This window comes from Notothenia coriiceps, unplaced genomic scaffold, assembly GCF_000735185.1.
Source record: "Notothenia coriiceps isolate Sejong01 unplaced genomic scaffold, NC01 NC01_scaffold00017713, whole genome shotgun sequence".
NCBI lineage: Eukaryota > Metazoa > Chordata > Actinopteri > Perciformes > Nototheniidae > Notothenia > Notothenia coriiceps.
The window spans coordinates 79,769-98,038 of record NW_011350414.1 but is presented as its reverse complement, the minus strand read 5'-3'; the positions used below and the strand labels follow the sequence as shown (position 1 = coordinate 98,038).

At 42.1% G+C, this 18,270-nt stretch overlaps 3 protein-coding genes across 5 annotated transcripts in view; 2 read left to right on the top strand and 1 right to left on the bottom strand.

Annotated features, from left to right (window-relative positions):
- The window catches only part of nfixb (nuclear factor I/Xb), a 111,215-nt gene that overhangs the window by 89,686 nt on the left and 3,259 nt on the right, over positions 1–18,270 (top strand). Inside the window, exons 10-12 of one of the 2 annotated variants that reach the window (XM_010777038.1) lie at positions 108–277; positions 11,703–11,713; positions 16,046–16,051. In XM_010777038.1, the coding sequence (XP_010775340.1) occupies positions 108–277; positions 11,703–11,713; positions 16,046–16,051 (187 nt within the window). Of the gene's footprint in view, positions 1–107; positions 278–1,190; positions 1,221–11,702; positions 11,714–16,045; positions 16,052–18,270 lie in introns of those variants that run through there. The other variant, XM_010777039.1, reaches the window with a different exon arrangement.
- hmox1a (heme oxygenase 1a) lies at positions 10,257–14,343 on the top strand. 2 transcript variants are annotated; one of them, XM_010777040.1, is made up of 6 exons: positions 12,276–12,382; positions 12,541–12,597; positions 12,994–13,105; positions 13,217–13,432; positions 13,540–13,812; positions 13,889–14,343. In XM_010777040.1, the coding sequence occupies exons 2-6, from the start codon at positions 12,548–12,550 to the stop codon at positions 14,066–14,068; spliced, it is 831 nt and encodes a 276-aa protein (XP_010775342.1). In that variant the 5' UTR covers positions 12,276–12,382; positions 12,541–12,547; the 3' UTR covers positions 14,069–14,343. The 2 variants fall into 2 exon arrangements, with proteins under 2 accessions (XP_010775343.1, XP_010775342.1); XM_010777041.1 differs by lacking the exons at positions 12,276–12,382; positions 12,541–12,597 and adding an exon at positions 10,257–10,298.
- rnf11a (ring finger protein 11a) lies at positions 14,430–17,917 on the bottom strand. Its single transcript, XM_010777042.1, has 3 exons — positions 17,507–17,917; positions 16,810–16,982; positions 14,430–16,139 (listed from the first exon to the last, which is right to left on the bottom strand). The coding sequence occupies exons 1-3, from the start codon at positions 17,603–17,605 to the stop codon at positions 15,968–15,970; spliced, it is 444 nt and encodes a 147-aa protein (XP_010775344.1). The 5' UTR covers positions 17,606–17,917; the 3' UTR covers positions 14,430–15,967.

Sequence of the window (18,270 nt, the reverse complement as noted above, 5' to 3'; positions counted from 1 at the left end):
ATGACCTGAGCCTCATTGTATTTCCCACTTCTGGTCTCTTGTCTATCTTCTGCTCACGTTCCTCTTCCTCCTCTCCTTTCCTGTTTCCTTTCCCCTTTTCTCCTCAGGGAGTCCCCGTGCCTCAGCCTCTGCTCTGCACTTCCCCTCCTCCTCTATCATCCAGCAGTCCAGCCCGTACTTCACCCACCCCACCATACGCTACCATCACCACCAGGACCCTCTTAAGGAGTTTGTGCAGTTTGTGTGCACCGATGGCACAGGACAGCCCAGCGGTCAGGTAAGTGCTCTCTGTTCAGCAAAGGGAGGTGAGGGGATAGTGGGATGGTCTGCAGTGCAAAAGTTCATTTTTTAGTCAGTTCATTTCTGTGATATTAACTGAAGAAGACAAGAAAAGCTAACAAGAAAACCTCCACATCATAAATATATACAGAATGAGTTCCCCCATCATTTATCATCTTATTTGTGAGCTAGTGCAACAAGGTCATTTGATCCTACTCCGGGGAATAGATCAATCTTTATTATGTGCAGCAACATCGTCAGGAAAAGGGAAAATGGTTTTAGGGCAAATCTGTCAACATGAGGAGGCAGCTAGAAGTGATTAAACAAAAGAAAAAAACTCAGCTGTGGAAAACTACGTTGGAAGCAGCCAAACCGCATTTGAGTCATGATATGTTCAACGTATCATGCAACACCTACCGCAAAAGTGAGGTAGGAGAAGATCTTGCCTGTCACTTATGTTCAGTTTGAGGAAGGAAGCACATTTGGAAAAAGCTCATAGGGCAGGTATGGCCGTGCCAGACTGGCAGTGGATTTACTGAAGGGAACCGAAGCTGCAGACTCAAGAGAGACTGGGAGAGGATGTGTAGACACATCTAGATTAGTACTGTTTGGATAGTTAGGTATCTGTAGAAGGAAACTGAAACAGACCATTTAACAAGCCTCTTTGACCCGTAGCCAGTAAAGGATCCTCCTTTACTCTTTAAATGCTGCAATAGGGTTAAAACTGTCACTCACTCTCACAAAAAAAAAAGTGTTGTGGGCAAACCAGTAAAAAATGAGTCCAGAGGTGACCCACATGAAAACCACAGTGACATGCCCACATTCACCTGCTGAAAGTGAGAGTTTCCAAACAGCAGAGCTCAGGCGCAGTATACATCTGACTGTCTAAACGCCATTTCAAAACTTTTCAGAAATGTTTGGACTAGGGCTGTCAAGTTAACATTAACGCGTTAATAACGTGAAAAAAAGAACCGTGAAAGTTTGTCGGGGAGACGCCTGGACACTTCTACGAGCAGAAAACTTTTAACAGCGATAGCTAAATGAGTGGCTACAGCTTAACATTGTGGAGGACGAGGGGCTGCGTTAGATCATTCGGATCGCATCCAACGTGTCGACTGCACATCACAGCGCATTCTTTTGACTGAAGATGAAGACAGAGGAGCGGCATTTCGCCGATAACTGTAAACAGGCTTGTCTGTTTGAGCAACTGGCTCAGTGCAAAGAAGTACACAGGGTTGGGAGAGAGAGAGAGGTTCCAGGTTGTTGTGTTGAGAATATTCAGGGGAATATTTGTCATTGTTCCAATGATAATAANCCCCCCCCCCCTTCATCCTCTGTCTATCCTCCACCACCTCTGCCTCCCATGATTCTTTGGTGTTTGTAGATAACTCCTCCTCCTGGCTCCGACTTCCCTTAACCCCCTTCTCTTTTCCTCTCCCTCTCTCACCCTGGCTCTCCCAGTGTAATCCTTGGCAGCAGAGAGTGACCCCCTCTCTCTAACCCCCCCCTTCAAGTCCAAGTTCAACTGCCTATGACATCATGTCTGGTTGCTGCGGGCAACCAGACAGCCGGGACGTGACTGTGGAGTGCAGCGAGCTTCAACTAACTCCCTCTCACTTTTTTCCCTCCGTTTCTCTCTGTCCCTCCTACTCTTTTCCTACATGTCCCCCTATCCCGCTCTCTCCTCCTGCAGGGCTAGGGTCTCGCCACCAGAGAGCTCCTCAGACCAGCTTTTCTCTGCTCCTTGGGAAGACTCTCTCTCTCTCTCTCTGTCTCAGCTAGTTGGCCAGAGGACGGCGAGGCGTGTTGGCAGGGCCGTCGTCTGCACCTCTCCATATGCCAGAGAACAGCAGGATAGGCAGACACCTCTGTTACTCACTCTGGCTGGGTTATTACTGACCTACTAGGCTCAGCTTACTGGGAGCAGTTGATATCAGTGCCGAGGTTCTCGCTGGGCGTGCCGTATACCCAGCCGAAATGTTCAAAGTGGACATTTTTCAATGATGTTTGATATAGCAATAGCAGGGGATAATAAGCGCTGGGAACAGATGTAAGCTGTTGTTAAAGCCCTGTTGTTTTTTAGGGGAGAAAAACGAGGGGCATGAGTTTTGGCACCGAGTTGAAGTGCATGTGCGTGTGAGCATACGCGCTCACACTCATTTGGATGGTGTTTGGATGTCCCCTCGGTGCCAGGTCTACATCTGTGTGAGAGTGGTGCAGGTGGAGATCTCGAAAGGGTAGAGGGAGCAGCAGGAGGAGAGAGAGAAGCAGAGGGAGGGTGGGCTGCTGATGCATGAGGGGAGGGAGGGAGGGAGGGAGGGGTGAGGGCGAGCAGAGCTGTGCCGAAGAGGAATGCAGATTGTTTCCATGTGTGGGGAGGACAGGAGAGCCGAGCTGGCTGCAGGCAGGTGCGGTTAGCCCCTAATGAGAAAAGTTGTGTTGGTGATGGAGGAGGCCCAAGACACTGCAGCCCAGTGGCAGAGCGAAGCCAAAGCTGAAACCACAATGTAGTTCACTACTGGCCTCACACGCTGCACTAATACACACTGTGGGGCCGAGCAGAGATAAATCAACACGGCTGGAGCTGAAACTAACTGGCACTGCTTTCCTTCTCTGTGGGTGAAACTACTGCGGTACACACTGTAAACCCCAACTGAAACTAAAGGCCTTGATTCATGGGCAACACTTTGTGTCAATGTAGGTGACAAGTTCCCAAACAATATATTGTCGATGTGATAATATTCCCCTGCAAGTATTATATTATTAAAATGGAATTATGTAAAATGTGTGCAAGTAGAATACAAACTCAAACAAGCACAACAGTTTCATGGAAGATTTAAAGCTGAATTTAACTTTTGTAAAACATAGTAGTAGTAGTGGTAACAATAGTTTGACAAAACAATCACGACTCAAGGTCCACTTCCTAGCTTTTTCTAAAGCTTCTACCATTTAAGTTAAGGTTTGAGTTTGCTCAGTTATAATTGACATGATTCTGTTTACGTTCAGCCCTTAAATAGCTCTTTATAACAGCTGTAGAGTTCACTGAACCATCTCCATTCAAAACTGAGCCAACTCATTCCACTCATTTGTGATGTGGTAAAAGCTTTTGAAAAAAAGCTTGAGAGTGGACCTTGTTTTTGTATTTGTTTGCCAATATAAGAATCTGATTTAGTAAAATAATGAAGGCAACATTTATGATGAGTAGTGGTGACAAACTGTTGATCAATACTGGTCCCATGGGCTGAATCAGAGCGTGTAGCAGGTTGCAAATGCAGAGCCATTGTTTGAGTACTGCCTCTGTTTCACAGCCTTCGCTCTGAATGACATGCCTGTCCCGTTCAACCCGAAGATGCCTCCAGTAACGGAGCACTGTGATGTATCATCTACGTGGAGTGTCACGCTTGCAGCAAAAAGGATGAAAAAGACATAAAACAGGGGAGGAGGAGGAGGAGGGGGAGGAAGGAGGATGGGTGGATGTTAATTAAATGAGGGAGGTTGGCGGGGTACCTGTGTCTGCTGGGGAATATTCAGAAAGTTGTCCCGTGTTCCGATGCCGACAAACCGGTTGGGAGCTGTGGAGCCTGGCGTGGAGTATGCTATAAACAGGGAGAGAAGTGTGTACATGCTTTTTACACACACACATACACACTGAGCTCATAGAAGAGTTTGATACTCTCGTAATTTAATGTTTAAAAAAAGATATCAATACTATGACTACAATTCACTGTCAAAAGAATTACTGGGAAAAGACAGTAAGGGTCAGGAATACTGATGCCCTATTATTCAAATGGAAGATTTATTCATTTTGTGGGCAGGTTTGTTATTATTTTCATTCACTCAAGAATGTAATCCGTGGTTAACAAGGGGATGTAGAGTCTGAAATGATTAGCACTAACATAAAGTAGCTTTTTCCCCCAAATATGGCTGTGCTGTTTGTTACAGACACTCCTCAGCAGCCCCTGGCCTCAGGAATAAGCCTCGGTAATCATAGAAAACCACTGAGCGCTCACTATGGACATAATAATAGGGATGGAGGAACTGTATTCATCCCCGGTGGTAACCAATGCTCCATTTACGTTTGATAGCTTAATAGGAGCACCTTTTATTCAAAGTGACACCACTCAGTGATGCCACAGGATCAAATGTAGGGCAGTTGTGCTCACTGGACTCCAACGTGGGGGCCGAGTAGAACTTTTTCTTGATTCAGGTCGAGAGGATGGGGATGTGTGGGGGTGACAGTGACAGGGCTGGAATCTGATGCATGAGTGAGAGTGTACCATATGCATGTGTTTGTGTTTGTGTGTGCTTTTTTCGATTAACGATATCTTCATAAATCAGACAAAATTAGAGGGGGTAAAAAAAATAAATAAAAAATACAGTGATAACAGTCACCGGAATGAGAAAAAGAGACGAAGAGTAGGATATTTATTTATATAGATGTTCATATAAATAAATAATAAAGTGACATCTCAGAGAGTTGGAAGGAGGGGAGGAAAGGTTGATAGGACAGGAAGAGGAGAAAAAAAGTCAAAACAAAAGGAGGAGAAGGTGCCCCGGTTGCTCCGTCCAGTGCCCCCTCTTGGTGTGCCTCTCCCGTGGCCCGACTCTCGCACCGCACCTGTCTGGGTGGAACCAACCAAAGCCTCACCGCTCCCTGATGACACTCCTCTCCCGCTCCCCCACTACAGCACTAATTAGAAAGGTTTGATTAGATCTTATCATTCATGTTTAGAGAGATTGGGTTGTTCTTGTTATACTGTGATTTCCATGTTTTTGTTGTTCTCAATTTTTAATTGTTGTGAGATTTGTGTGAAAGAGGCGAGGGGATTGGGTGGGTAAAGTGGGGCATGATGTTTTTTTTGGAGTCCACGCCAACTGCCCTAATTTTGTTCCTTTAAAAAGAAAAAAGAGAGGAATAAAGGAAACAAAGAAACAAAGAAAGGAGGATATGAGAGTATATCAAATAAAGAAAAGTAGAAGGCAAAAAAGAAATGAGAGAAGGGGGTAGATTGTATTGCCGCTGTCACGGACAGACATGCAAAGTCTGCGTTGATCAAAAGCTTGCGTCTTCAGAGGCAACGTGCACAGGGCCCTGCTCTGCCCCCCCCCCCAAACTACTAAAACACATCGAAAAGAAGGGAGAGAGACTACACTGCCTCTTGTGGTGCTTGCAGGAAACCGAACACCAGAGAAGGAAAAGAGAAATAAAAAGATGTTGAGGAAAGAGAAAGAAGATGAGGTGTTTTGCGAAGACAAAGAGAGAGATGAAGACTGAACTTCAGAGTAAGAGATACAGAAGAGCTTGAAAGAGGATCTCTGGTTTGGCAAAGGCGTGGCTTCTGCCTCGACAGAATTGGATCTTGCTAGTACAGTACATTACAGTACAGTACAATGGCGTACAGTATATAAGGTAAATGATGAAATAGGAGTGAAGCTCCTGGGGCTGCTGAGCGATTGACTGAACATATTGCAACCTTAGTGGAAGCAGACTACAAAAACTACACAGTAGCTATTGTGAGAGTCCCAGACTTGTGCTTTGTGAGTAGTTGCACACTTACAAAGAAATTGCCCGCTATGCTACACTGCATATCACTACTGGGACTTCTATGAGAGCTACATTTGTTCTAATCCAACAAACTTGATGTAGTATTGCTTGAAGCGGAGGACAAATAGCTTCGAGCTAACAGCTAACCTTCTACTGGAGTCTAACATCGGTTCAGACTGGCCTCTGTGAGAAGTCTGGGGCAGTAATGGGGGTTTGTTGAGGAGTAGGAGTGGGGGTGACTTACACGGAGATGCGGGTGAGCTGAGTCCGCCGTCAGTGGGCGTGATGATTTTAGAGTCGGGCATGGGGAGGGGCACAGGGCGTGCCACCGGGGGTGGCGGGGGCAGCAGGAAGGAGCCCGGCATTTTGCTCTGGCCACCTCCATTAGGCTGCAGACGGACCATACAGACAGGGTGAGCATGACACACCCCGAGAATATACAGTGCACAGGGAGCCAGACACACACACAACATAAATCACACACACAGTCTCATGTAAAGGTAAGACACTGTCAATAGATAGATGCTAACAGTATTCTCAGGTACACAAACTAATCCACACACGGCTGCACACACACAGGGACAAGAGAGATCAACAAACTCACACATTGTTAAATAAAACAAACAAAAATATTAAGACAGTCTGGCCAAAAATAGTGAAGTAAATAAGATGTGAAAAGGTGATGAACATCGTCAACACACAAGGGGAAAAAAGAAATGGAGCTGTCCGTGAGAAATGTTATAGTGCTATGTAAGAATTAAAAAAAAGAAGGGTTTATCAGCAAAGAAAAAAGGGTGTCTGTGCACTGTGTAGGGGTGTGTGCAATTTCAGGAATTATACTGTGTCTTTTGAAGTAATGAGAATAAGTAATAGGATATGAAAAGTGCTTGATATGTGGTTTCAAAGTTGCTCAGAAGGCCATGTTTACAGTAGAGGTTTACAGTTATACCAGCACCCTGAACCTCATTACAATGTGTCCAAACTAGGGCTGTCAGTCGATTCAAATATTCAATCGCGATTAATCACAAATTAATCGCACATTTTGTATCTGTTCTAAATGTACCTTAGAGGAATCTTTTTCAAGTTTTTAATACTCTTATCAACATATGAGTGGACAAATATGCTTAATGCAAATGTTTGTTTATTATCATTGGAACAATGACAAATATTCCCCTGAATATTCTCAACACAACAACCTGGAANAGTGTTATAAACCAGCCCTTCAACAGTCAGTCGTTTCTCCAGTAGATGAGGGAAGAAGAAGGAGTAGCATCAGGAAGCTAGCAGGTGCTAATCAGGTTTACTGATTAGCACCTGCTAGCTTCCTGATGCTACTCCTTCTTCTTCCCTCATCTACTGGAGAAACGACTGACTGTTGAAGGGCTGGTTTATAACACTGTTTTTATATATTCTAATATATGTGGCGTTTCAAAGTTATCATATGTTCTTGTTTCTCTGAATGTAATTCAATAATTTCACTTGAGTACTTTTTTGAATTATGTTACTTGAATATCACACACTGCACATGAGCATCACAATGCATGATGTCACCATGCTGTCCGCCATGATCATGGCACGATGGTGCCAGAAAAATGTTGTTGTTATGCAATCTTTATAAATGACGCATATTGTCTGCTGTTTCTTTTGTTTTTCTAGGAACGCACCCAGCATGTGCCAGCGTACCATCCCAACCCTGGGGAGAGTTGCCCTGAAAGCACACGTATTGCACATTTAGTTAACACTGGATTAAAGTCTTGGACGGAAGATAGAATCAAAACATCATTACACATAACATCTTAAACCTGGTTCATAGTGAAATTACAAAATATTTACATTATTCTTTTCATTTACAAGAGTTTTAAATCTTACAAGATCTTTTCATAGTCTTAAAGTAACAGCAACAGACAAACAAAGTATTTCTTCTTATGCATATTCTCTAAAAAGCATAAAGTCCTATACGGACTGTGGCCAGAGCCACGAACAGCCCCAGCATCATCCTGAACAGTGGGGCAGTTTTGCCGATGGGAATCTGGAGTGTGTTCACTGATTGTGTTGAACAAGTCTGCAGCTTCTTTTCAGGGACAGTCAGCAGCATCTTCTGCAAATCATCAAAGACCTGTAAAACAAAGACAAGAACGTCAATCAGCTGCTTCTGGCTTAATGAACAGGGTCAAAGGTTAGTTCTGTAGGTTCTCTGTACCTGAATGTTTAACTCGAACGCCCTGACAGCCTCCTCCAGCATGCTGCCCCTCTCCTCCTCCGTCAGCTCCACGCTGTTCATCCGGCTGCGATACAGTTGTTTGAACAGAGTGGGGTTGGACACGCCAGGGAAGGCGAAAAAGGACAGGCCCTCGCTGCCCTTCAGCCCCATGGACTACTGGNAAATAAAAACACACGGATAAACGCCTTGTTTAAAATCTGTTGTCGACGTTTCCAGGTTTAAGTTAACGACGGGTAAAAACTTGGTTTTCTTTGAATTTAGATGAAAAGCCCTTTGGCTCCTTTCAATGGTTCCTATCAGTCAGTGTTCTGCAATGGGAAATGTCACTGTCGCCCTAAGTTGCATCGACCTTCATTATTGTGTAAGACCTCAGCCGTCACTGGTTTTCTATTCAAATGTGAGCAACCTGCAACAGCACATTATTACCATACTGCTTAGTGTATACAGTGGATGCACTCAAGGTTCTTCTTGTTCATGAATGTTCAGTAATATAGGACTGGAAACGTCCACTGTCTGACATTAACCCTTTAAGAGTAACTAAATGTATGTTTATCCATTTCAAGGTTATTTCGGGAGACTACTGGTATATGATACGGTTTATTGACTAAAATGAACTAACATGTAGACTAGCTAACAATCTAAAGCAACAACTTGAATTTGGGCTATCTTTTCCGCCGATAGCCCCGGGGTTGACTCACTCAACTCCAAGTAGGTCAAAGCTCCGAACAAAAGCAGGTATAAATCTGCTGACTCACGTTTTTTAGCACATCACCCGCCCTTTTGCTGATTCATGTTAAGATCTAAGACTGGGCAGAGTGGACGTAAATAGTATTGCTACAGCTGGCTGAGAGCAGAAACAATTTCATCTGCAGTTCTGCGAAAAACATTTTTTATTAATATTATCCAAAATAAAAATTGAAATAGTAGGTTAGGCTCAAAAATAAAGATTCACTATTTTAAAGTAATATTTACTAAGATCTTTTCAAATAAAACGTTTCTTATGTGACTAAACTTAATAGGCATACTTAGTGTCCCCACTGTGTACTTTTAGTTTATTTCAGATAAAGGTCAATCTTATTGCTAAAGAATGCAATAATAATTAGTTAAATGAACACAAAAACACCATATTAGGTCTAAGTATTTGTAAGGGTTTGCAATTTTACCCATGTAGCCAGATTCAAAATCCTGTGAAAATCCTTCCCAATAAATCTGCTTACAGCATATTAGACTTCTGTTCATATTGTTCATATGTACAATAACATATATGTGTAGGGTCCTATAGTGTTAATTCTTTCAGTAGAATTGGATTGCTCGTATTTTTTATATTCCATAGGCATACAACATGTTGTACTTTGGCTTATTGTTTAATGGCAGTAACATAGGCTACATATATATATGCATAACAATATTATACATTCAACTTGTTGGCATATTTCTTTATTAATCAACTGTGGTGCTTCACCAGAAGATCTATGGACTCAACATTTGCCAGTTATCAATTTCATTGTGGGTAAACGACAGTTGGGGTTAACTGCACTTAAAGATACTTATAGTTTATGCAATACATTGAAAGTGGCAGTCAGTTTTTTAAAAAGTGACTAAATAATAGAACGCAGCATTTTCCCTCATAGCATGTTTACTTATTTAATATAAATGCAGCAGCCTCTACTTCTTGAAAGTACACTGCTACTTTTCTGTATTTCCTCTTGTTATACTTATATTTTTACTTTTCATATGAACCTTGATAGGCTTATCAGTGATCTAGTAAAGTGGTTAAACTTTTTCATGTTTCAGATGAACTGAAAACCGTTGGTGTATATTCTGTATAAAATCGTAAAATTGCTTTTTTGTCTCTATTAGTCATTGTTGTTACTTTCAACACTTCCTCGGCCTGGCTTCAGAATCTCTCACAGGAATGTTTAGAGTCGGTTCCTCCTCTGTCTCTTCCAACTTTGGACTTTCATGTTGAACTCTCAGCCCTCCCTCCCTCTGGTGTTCCAGGGCATTGCACAAACCGTCCTGCAGGCTTCACATAGAGAGCAAATAGAGAACCACTGTGGACCCAACTACCAGATCCTTACTTTGAATCTAATAAGCTTATGCAGATGTTGTATACCTCTTAAACCCATATATATTGTTGGTGACCTGTCAAAAGAAGACCTGCAAAAGCACTTTTACATCTGAACTTTTTTTCAGAGACACAATGGAGACAGAGAAGAAATCTCAGACAACAGCAGAGCAGATGACTGACAGGTGAGGATCAGATATTTAGTATCACTAAATATATTGCATATGTATATTTCACGACCAGGTATTGCAATATTCATAATCATTATTACCGATGTAAAACTGTCAACATTTCTAAGAAATACATTAAGAAATTGCACTGAGATTGGATAATTGTATCTGCATTAGTGCTGCGGTTTAAAATATGATTCTAGTTTAGTATGTGCTGATGCTGTAAAGGTTTATCAGCTACAGTAGAGAACATTAGATACACATCTATGGGTGCACTCATTTTTCACTCATTTTATAGCCAGAATGTAGATAGTCTGTACCTAAGAGCCCCATACGTAGTCTTTACATTTATTTCTGCCTTCCTCTCTTACCCGTTTTCTGTTCGCAGGGATCTGTCAGAACAAATAAAAAAGGTGACAATGGAAATCCACACCAGGGCAGAAAAAATGGAACTGATGATGAGCTTCATGAGGGGACAAGTCACCCTAGCACAGTACAAGGTGACACAATTTTAAACGATTTGCATAAGATTATTTTACTTGTTATTCAAACCTTATTGTATGTTAGGCTACTTGCTACTTTTTATCTTGAAACCACCTCCTCTTCTTCAGGTCCTCCTGTGTTCGCTGTACGAGGTGTACCAGACTTTGGAGGAAGAGATGGACAGGAACTCCAACCACCCTGGTGTCACACCCATTTACTTCCCCACTGAACTTGCCAGACTGGAGGCCATCGCGAAAGACCTGGAGTACTTCTACGGCCAGGACTGGAGAGAGAAGATCGTTGTCCCTGCAGCCACTAAAGATACTGCCGCAGACTCAGACAAGTATGTTCCACTGTATCAAATATATAAAGTGTAAATATGTACTGTATGTCAACAAACAATACATTCATACTCCTTGATTCTTAAATAAAACAACTCTCATCCTTGTTTTCTTTCAGATTGGTAAAGAAAACCCTGCATTTCTGGTGGCCCATGCTTACACTCGGTACCTAGGTGACCTGTCTGGAGGGCAGGTCCTGGGGCGAATCGCCCAGTAGTCCATGGGGCTGAAGGGCAGCGAGGGCCTGTCCTTTTTCGCCTTCCCTGGCGTGTCCAACCCCACATAACAATATTATCGACAGAGCCGCCCCTGGCCAACTTGTGGTCCCACGCAGTTATATGATGAGGCTCCCTCCGCGAGGTGAGGCCCCCCTCCGCGAGGTGAGGCCCCACGCAGTCTGCGTGATCTGCGTGTAAGGCGTGACGACGACAGTTGGGGTTAGCTCCCTCTTATCGTGTGACTGCACGATACGTATAGATTTTGCAATACATTGAAAGTGGCAGGCAGTTTTTGGAAAAAGTGTGAACTAAATAACAGAACGCAGCATTTCCCCCCATAACATGTTTACTAATTGAATAGGCCTATATACGTGCAGCAGCCTCCACTGTTTGAAAGTACACTGCTACTTTCTCACTATTGCCTATTGTTCTGCCTATATTTTTACTTTTCATATGAACCTCGATAGGCTTATCAGTGATCTACTAAAGTGGTTAAACTTCTTCATTTTTCAGATGAACTGAAAGCCGTTGGTGTGTGTTCTGGATACAATCATGTGATTGTTTTTTTGTCTCTATTTATTAGTCACTGTTTCAACACTTCCTCGGCCTGGCTTTAGAATCTCACACACAGTCATGTTTAGAGTCGGCTCCTCCTCCAGTCTGTACCAACGTTGGAATGTCAAAGCTGCACTGTCATGTTTAGCTCTCAGCCCTCCCTCCCTCTGGTTTTCCAGGGCATTGCTAAAACTTCCTACTCAGGCTCAAGTCCCTCCCTCAAAACTTTCCCCCATTGCCATCAAAGTTGCTGCATCATGTTAACTCTCAGTCCCTCCTACTGTTTTTTGCTGAAGTTGCCAGATCATGTTTAGCTGATGTTTTGAGATTCAAAGTTCCTGTTTTCATTCTGCTGCCGGAGGGAGGAGTCAGAGGAGGATTGTATAAAAGGGAGAGAAGACTAAAGGCACACAGAGCACGAACTGTACTGCAGGCTTCACATAGAGAGCAAACAGAGAACCACTGTGGACACATCCAGACCTACAGAACTGAATCAGAACTGGTGAGTAAAGGACATTGCATACAATGCTGTTTTAGCCATACTTTGAATGTAATAAGCTTATGCAGATGTTTTATACCTCTTAAACCCATATATATCGTTGGTGACATGTCAAAAGAAGACCTGCAAAAGCACTTTTTTGACATCTGAACTTTTTTCAGAGACAAAATGGAGCAAGAGAAGAAATCTCAGACAACAGCAGAGCAGATGATTGACAGGTGAGGATGAGCTGCTCTGATTTATTGTATCTCTAAATATATTCTATATGCATATTTCAATACCACACATTGAAATATTCATAATCATTATTACCGATGTAAAACTGTCAACATTTCTAATAAATAAATTAAGAAATTGCACTGAGATTGGATAATGTTACCTGCATTAGTGCTGCAGGGTTTACAAGTATGATTCTAGATTAGTATGTGCTGACTATGCTGTAAAGTGTTATCAGCTACAGGAGAGAACATGTATTAGATAAACGTCTATGGGTGCACTCATTTTTCACTCAGTTTATAGCCGGGATGAAGTAGTCTGTACTTTGGAGCCCCATTAATGTATGTAGTCTTTACACTTATGTCTGCCTTACTCTCTTACCCATTTTCTGTTTGCAGGGATCTGTCAGAACAAATAAAAAAGGTGACCATGGAAATCCACACCAGGGCAGAAAAAACTGAACTGATGATGAGCTTCATGAGGGGACAAGTCACCCTAGCACAGTACAAGGTAACACCATTTAAAACTATTTGTATAAGATGATTTCACTTTTTATTCATACCTTATTGTATGGTAGGCTACTTGCTACTTTTTGTCTTGAAACCATATTCTCTTGTTCAGCTCCTCCTGTGCTCGCTGTACGAGGTGTACCAGACCTTGGAGGAAGAGATGGAGAGGAACTCCAACCACCCTGGTGTCGCACCCATTTACTTCCCCACTGAACTGGCCAGACTGGACGCCATCGCAAAAGACCTGGAGTACTTCTACGGCCGGGACTGGAGAGAGAAGATCGTTGTCCCTGCAGCCACTAAAAGATACTGCCACAGACTCAGACAAGTATGTTCCATTGTATCAAATATATGTATGTAAATACCACACACAAACGATACATCTTTGTACTCCTTGATACTGAAAAAACAACTCTCATCCTTGTTTTTTTTCAGATTGGTAAAGAAAACCCTGTATTTCTTGTGGCCCATGCTTACACTCGGTACCTAGGTGACCTGTCTGGAGGGCAGGTCCTGGGTCGAATCGCCCAGAAGTCCATGGGGCTGAAGAGCAGCGAGGGCCTGTCCTTTTTCGCCTTCCCTGGCGTGTCCAACCCCACCCTGTTCAAACAACTGTATCGCAGCCGGATGAACAGCGTGGAGCTGACGGAGGAGGAGAGGAACGGCATGCTGGAGGAGGCTGTCAGGGCGTTCGAGTTAAACATTCAGGTAGGGAGAACTTACAGGACTAACCTTTGACCCTTGCCAGAAGCAGCTGATTGACCTTCTTGTTTTTGTTTTACAGGTTTTTGATGATTTGCAGAAGATGCTGCTGACCATCCCTAAACAGAAGCTGCAGACTTGTTCAACACAATCAGTGGACACACTCCAGATTCCCATCGGCAAAACGGCCCCACTGTTCAGGATGGTAATGGGGCTGTTTGTGGCTCTGGCCACAGTCAGTATAGGACTTTATGCTTTTTAGAGAAGATGCATAAAGAAATACTTTGTTTGTCAGTTGCTGTTTCTTTTACTGTAAGGCGATGAAAAGATTGTAAGATTTAAAACTCTTGTAAATGAAAAGAATAATGTAAATATTTTGTAATTTCACTGTGAACCAGGTTTAAGATGTTATGGGTAATGATGTTTTGATTCTATTTTCCGTCCAAGACTTTAATCCAGTGTTAACTAAATGTGCAATACGTGTGCTTTCAACACAGTAAATATGGAACCTTTTTAATAAAACCTTTTGACAAAGTACATTCCCTCGGTCTTATTGAACAGTGTATAAACAGTCAACTATAACTCCTATCTGGATTTACCACAAAAAAGAAGATGACACATGATTGTTTTGTACAATTTGGTTTCCACTTTTATTGTGGTTTCATGACTTTTTCTAAAAATCTTCTCACCAGGGAAAACATTATAAATTAAAACACAGACTGATTGTTAACAGCAGACAGAGCCAATTTCTGACTTTATTTCTGGCCTAATTCATCGTGAAACAAATCAGTGCAGTGCTGGTATGTGTTTTCCCCTGGGGGATAACTTTAAGAAAAACAAAACTCATGTCAGAAATGATTGTACTTCACAGGAATTGGCTAACCTCAACCTTAAAAAGGCACAGCAGCCTGAGTAAATCAGAAATGTCCTCTTATTGTCACTTGAGTGTCTAAATATTTAAAAGCTGAAAAAATGCTTTACATTAACTGTGTGTGCTGTAAATGACGCATTCAGTATCAGATACAGTACATGTCTAATACCAAAAGACAAGAGCATTTTTTTTTTAGACCACACCAGGGAGCTCTTATAATGCATCACTTGCTAGAAGAAGGTAATTAAAAACAGCTCTAAATTAAAAACAAAAGGATGGGAACTATTACAAGATCTATAACTGAGGTTAAGGTTGATAAGGTTAATTCACAATATGACCTCCTCTACCCACAATCTCCTAAAGAACACACATTAAAACACACAACAATCATCTATGACATGTACACGCTACAGAGAGCCAGATGAAGAGAATCCCAATGTGCTCTAAGAGGGATTGCACAGCATTTCTTTCTTTGTAAATGTCATGACACAATGCAAAGGACACACTCAAGGCTTATTTCTTAAACAAAACGCAGCACGAACTCGAGGAAGCAAAGGGAAGGATCCATATTGTGGGAAGGCAATAACATATGCTCATTTATAAAAGCAGCTTCAAAGGAAACCCGACAGTACCAACAACCAGACTCTAGTTAAATAGATTCAATCTTCAAACAACTTCAATCCAAAACGACAACATCCTATATCTTGGCGCTGTAGACTAATGGTCTTGGGACCTCTTAGCATAACTTTGTTCAGAAAAGTTCATTTTTCTGTGTTTTGATGATTGCATATCAGAATAAAAGGCCTGTGTTTTTGTGACATTAAAGGCCACATGTTGCTGAAAACGCAGTTCCTTCCCTTGATCAAAGAGAGATTTCCTGCATTTTTCTCTATTGATAAGACATATTGCACATTACATCTAGAAAGGGGGAAGTCAATTGGTGACATGCACTCCATAAGAATAGAAATCCCAAATTAAAATAGACTGTCATACAAAAGTGAAATTACTTAACAGTAATATTATGCTACGTGTACAGCTTTACATATTCTCCATCTAGCTTGATTTGGCACATTGTCCAACTGTAAAAGGCAAACATTTTCCAAATAGGTGCATATCAGACTTAAGCAATGTACTGTATGGCACAGTTTTTCTACAGCTGTGTGCATCTAAAACACCCTTCAAACATCTGCATAATGTCACATCACTGAGGCTACCAGTTTGAACAGCTAGGACAGTGTCGGCTATAAAGGTGCAGTTACTTTCAGGCAGGAGCGGCCAGCATGGAGCGGCTCAGATGGTTTCGTACGAGGACAGCAGGGCTGCGTCGACCGGCTCCATGCAGGAGGGGCAGGTGAAGGAGCGCATCAGCCAGGGGTCGATGCAATCCACGTGGTAGATGTGAAGGCAGGGCAAGAACCGGATGGGATCGCCATACTCGAAATCCATCATGCAGATCACACACCTGGTGGAGAGAGAAACAGGAAGTTCCTAGTCTTTAAGTATTAAGATACATTTTCAACTATTAGTTTAAATCAATGACTTTAACAAGTTATCAGACAAATGATGTAGACCCATGTAAACTTCAAGACGCCTTGCTGATATTTAATATATCCTCATTAATCAAAATGTTAATTTTAACCAATGCGAGTACAATTTGTGTCAAACAATACAAATACCAACAACCCCTACAAAATGAAAATCAAGCTAAGGTTTGCTGAAGTGAGCAGATGATGCAATTGGTATTTTGGGGTACATTGTTTATTTTTTTCCATTTTTTAGAAGGCCTCATATTGCAGGCTCTTGTGTAGAAGTGTAGATTATCGTCACAGTGGTGATGTAGGGCTGTGCACCTGTCCACGTTCTGATCTACATTGTCAATGTAAGTCCACTGCTGTACAATATGTTGAATAAAGTATCATTATGTTGACTGCAATCTTTTTTTGTAGTCAATGAACATATATATACTTTTATACTAGCTGAACATGACAGGATCATGTTCTGACCAAAGGCTCAGAGAGGAGCTTTATTTAAAAAAATGATACCAAATACACTCGGTCATTGTGTTTGACCGAAACAAAGACAAAACAAAGAGAGAAGGTTACAAAAACATAATAATGACATTTTAGACTCACTCTTTAACTTTCTTGTCAGTAGGATCGGAGCCCGGATTGAAGATGCCTTTAGGCAGGTGATGGATGAGGCCGATGCGCTGGGCGATGCGGACCTGCTCCTCCTCTGTCAGCTGGTAGGCAGAGCGACTCTCCCCTGGGTTGGGATGGTACACTGGCACATGCTGGGTGCGCTCCTAGAGAAAAAAAGGAAGAGCAGACAATACAAGTCATTTATGAAGATGCCATTGGATAACAACAACATGTTTCTGGCACCATCGTGCCATGATCATGGCGGTCAGCAGGGAGACATCATGAATGGTGATGGTCATGTGCTTCTGTCAACACCATAAGAATGACCATCTTGTCGTGTGTGTATATATATATATATATATAAATAAATGGGTGTTCATGTGTGTATGTATGTATATATACATATATGTATATATTTATATTATTTGGATGGTGAGAAACGGCCTCCCTGCTTGTATCACACACAGAGAAATCGAAAAGAAAGTTTACTAAATATTAGTAAAGTTGTATGTATAACATTGCATTCAAGTGATAAATTCCCCTGAGTTAAGTACTTGGGTAAATGTACATAGTTATCTTCAACCACAGGCTGAGAGCAATAAAACAGAGTGATTGGTAGACTTTATTTAATGGAGGTGCCATGCTCCTGGTCCCCGGGGTGCAGTGGCGCTGAGCCCCGGCTCCTCACCTGGTAGGGCGGAGGAGGCTCCCCGGGCAGACTGCCCCCCTCAGACTCGTTCAGCAGCGACAGGTCATCCGCACCTTGTGAAAACAGGCAGTTACCCATTAAAGTGAACTGACCACCATGAGAGACTTCACTCTGAGTGGCGGGCACTGAGCAGGAGTGAACTAGGTAATGTCTGGACGAGTTGTCGGTAGCTTAGCTCGCTGTTAGCTGATAGTTTGTAGTCATTGCATGAGGAGTTTGACGGAAACACGACGGGAGACGCGACGTGGCTCTCTAGACGGAAGAAACGCCTTTTTGTTGTTACATAGAGTATGGATGAACGATTAGTGACATATATTTTAACCGTCACACCGAGGTGTTTAAAGTGAGTCTGGTTATGTTTTGCCTTCTTGTGTTGGATGTAAACACAAACCGGAAATACCGTCATCAGGAACTTTGCACAACACTACATTTCCGCCTCAGACTTTCAAAATAAGTGCTTTTAGCATTTTTAAGCGTTATCATTTGGCAGTGGTGGAAAAAGTATCCAGAATCTTTACTTGAGTACTGTAAAAGTAGTAATAATATACTCTAAAATTACTCAATTTCACGGTACTGCATCGAGAAGAGGTACTGCATGTTAAAGTATTTGAGGGAAAATGTACTTAATAAAGTATTTAGAGTAAAAGTACATTTACTCTAAATGAACACTTTCTAAACCAAAAGCAGCAAATTTTCACATTTAAGAAGCTGGCATTCTGAACTTAATTCCAATTTATTTTCTG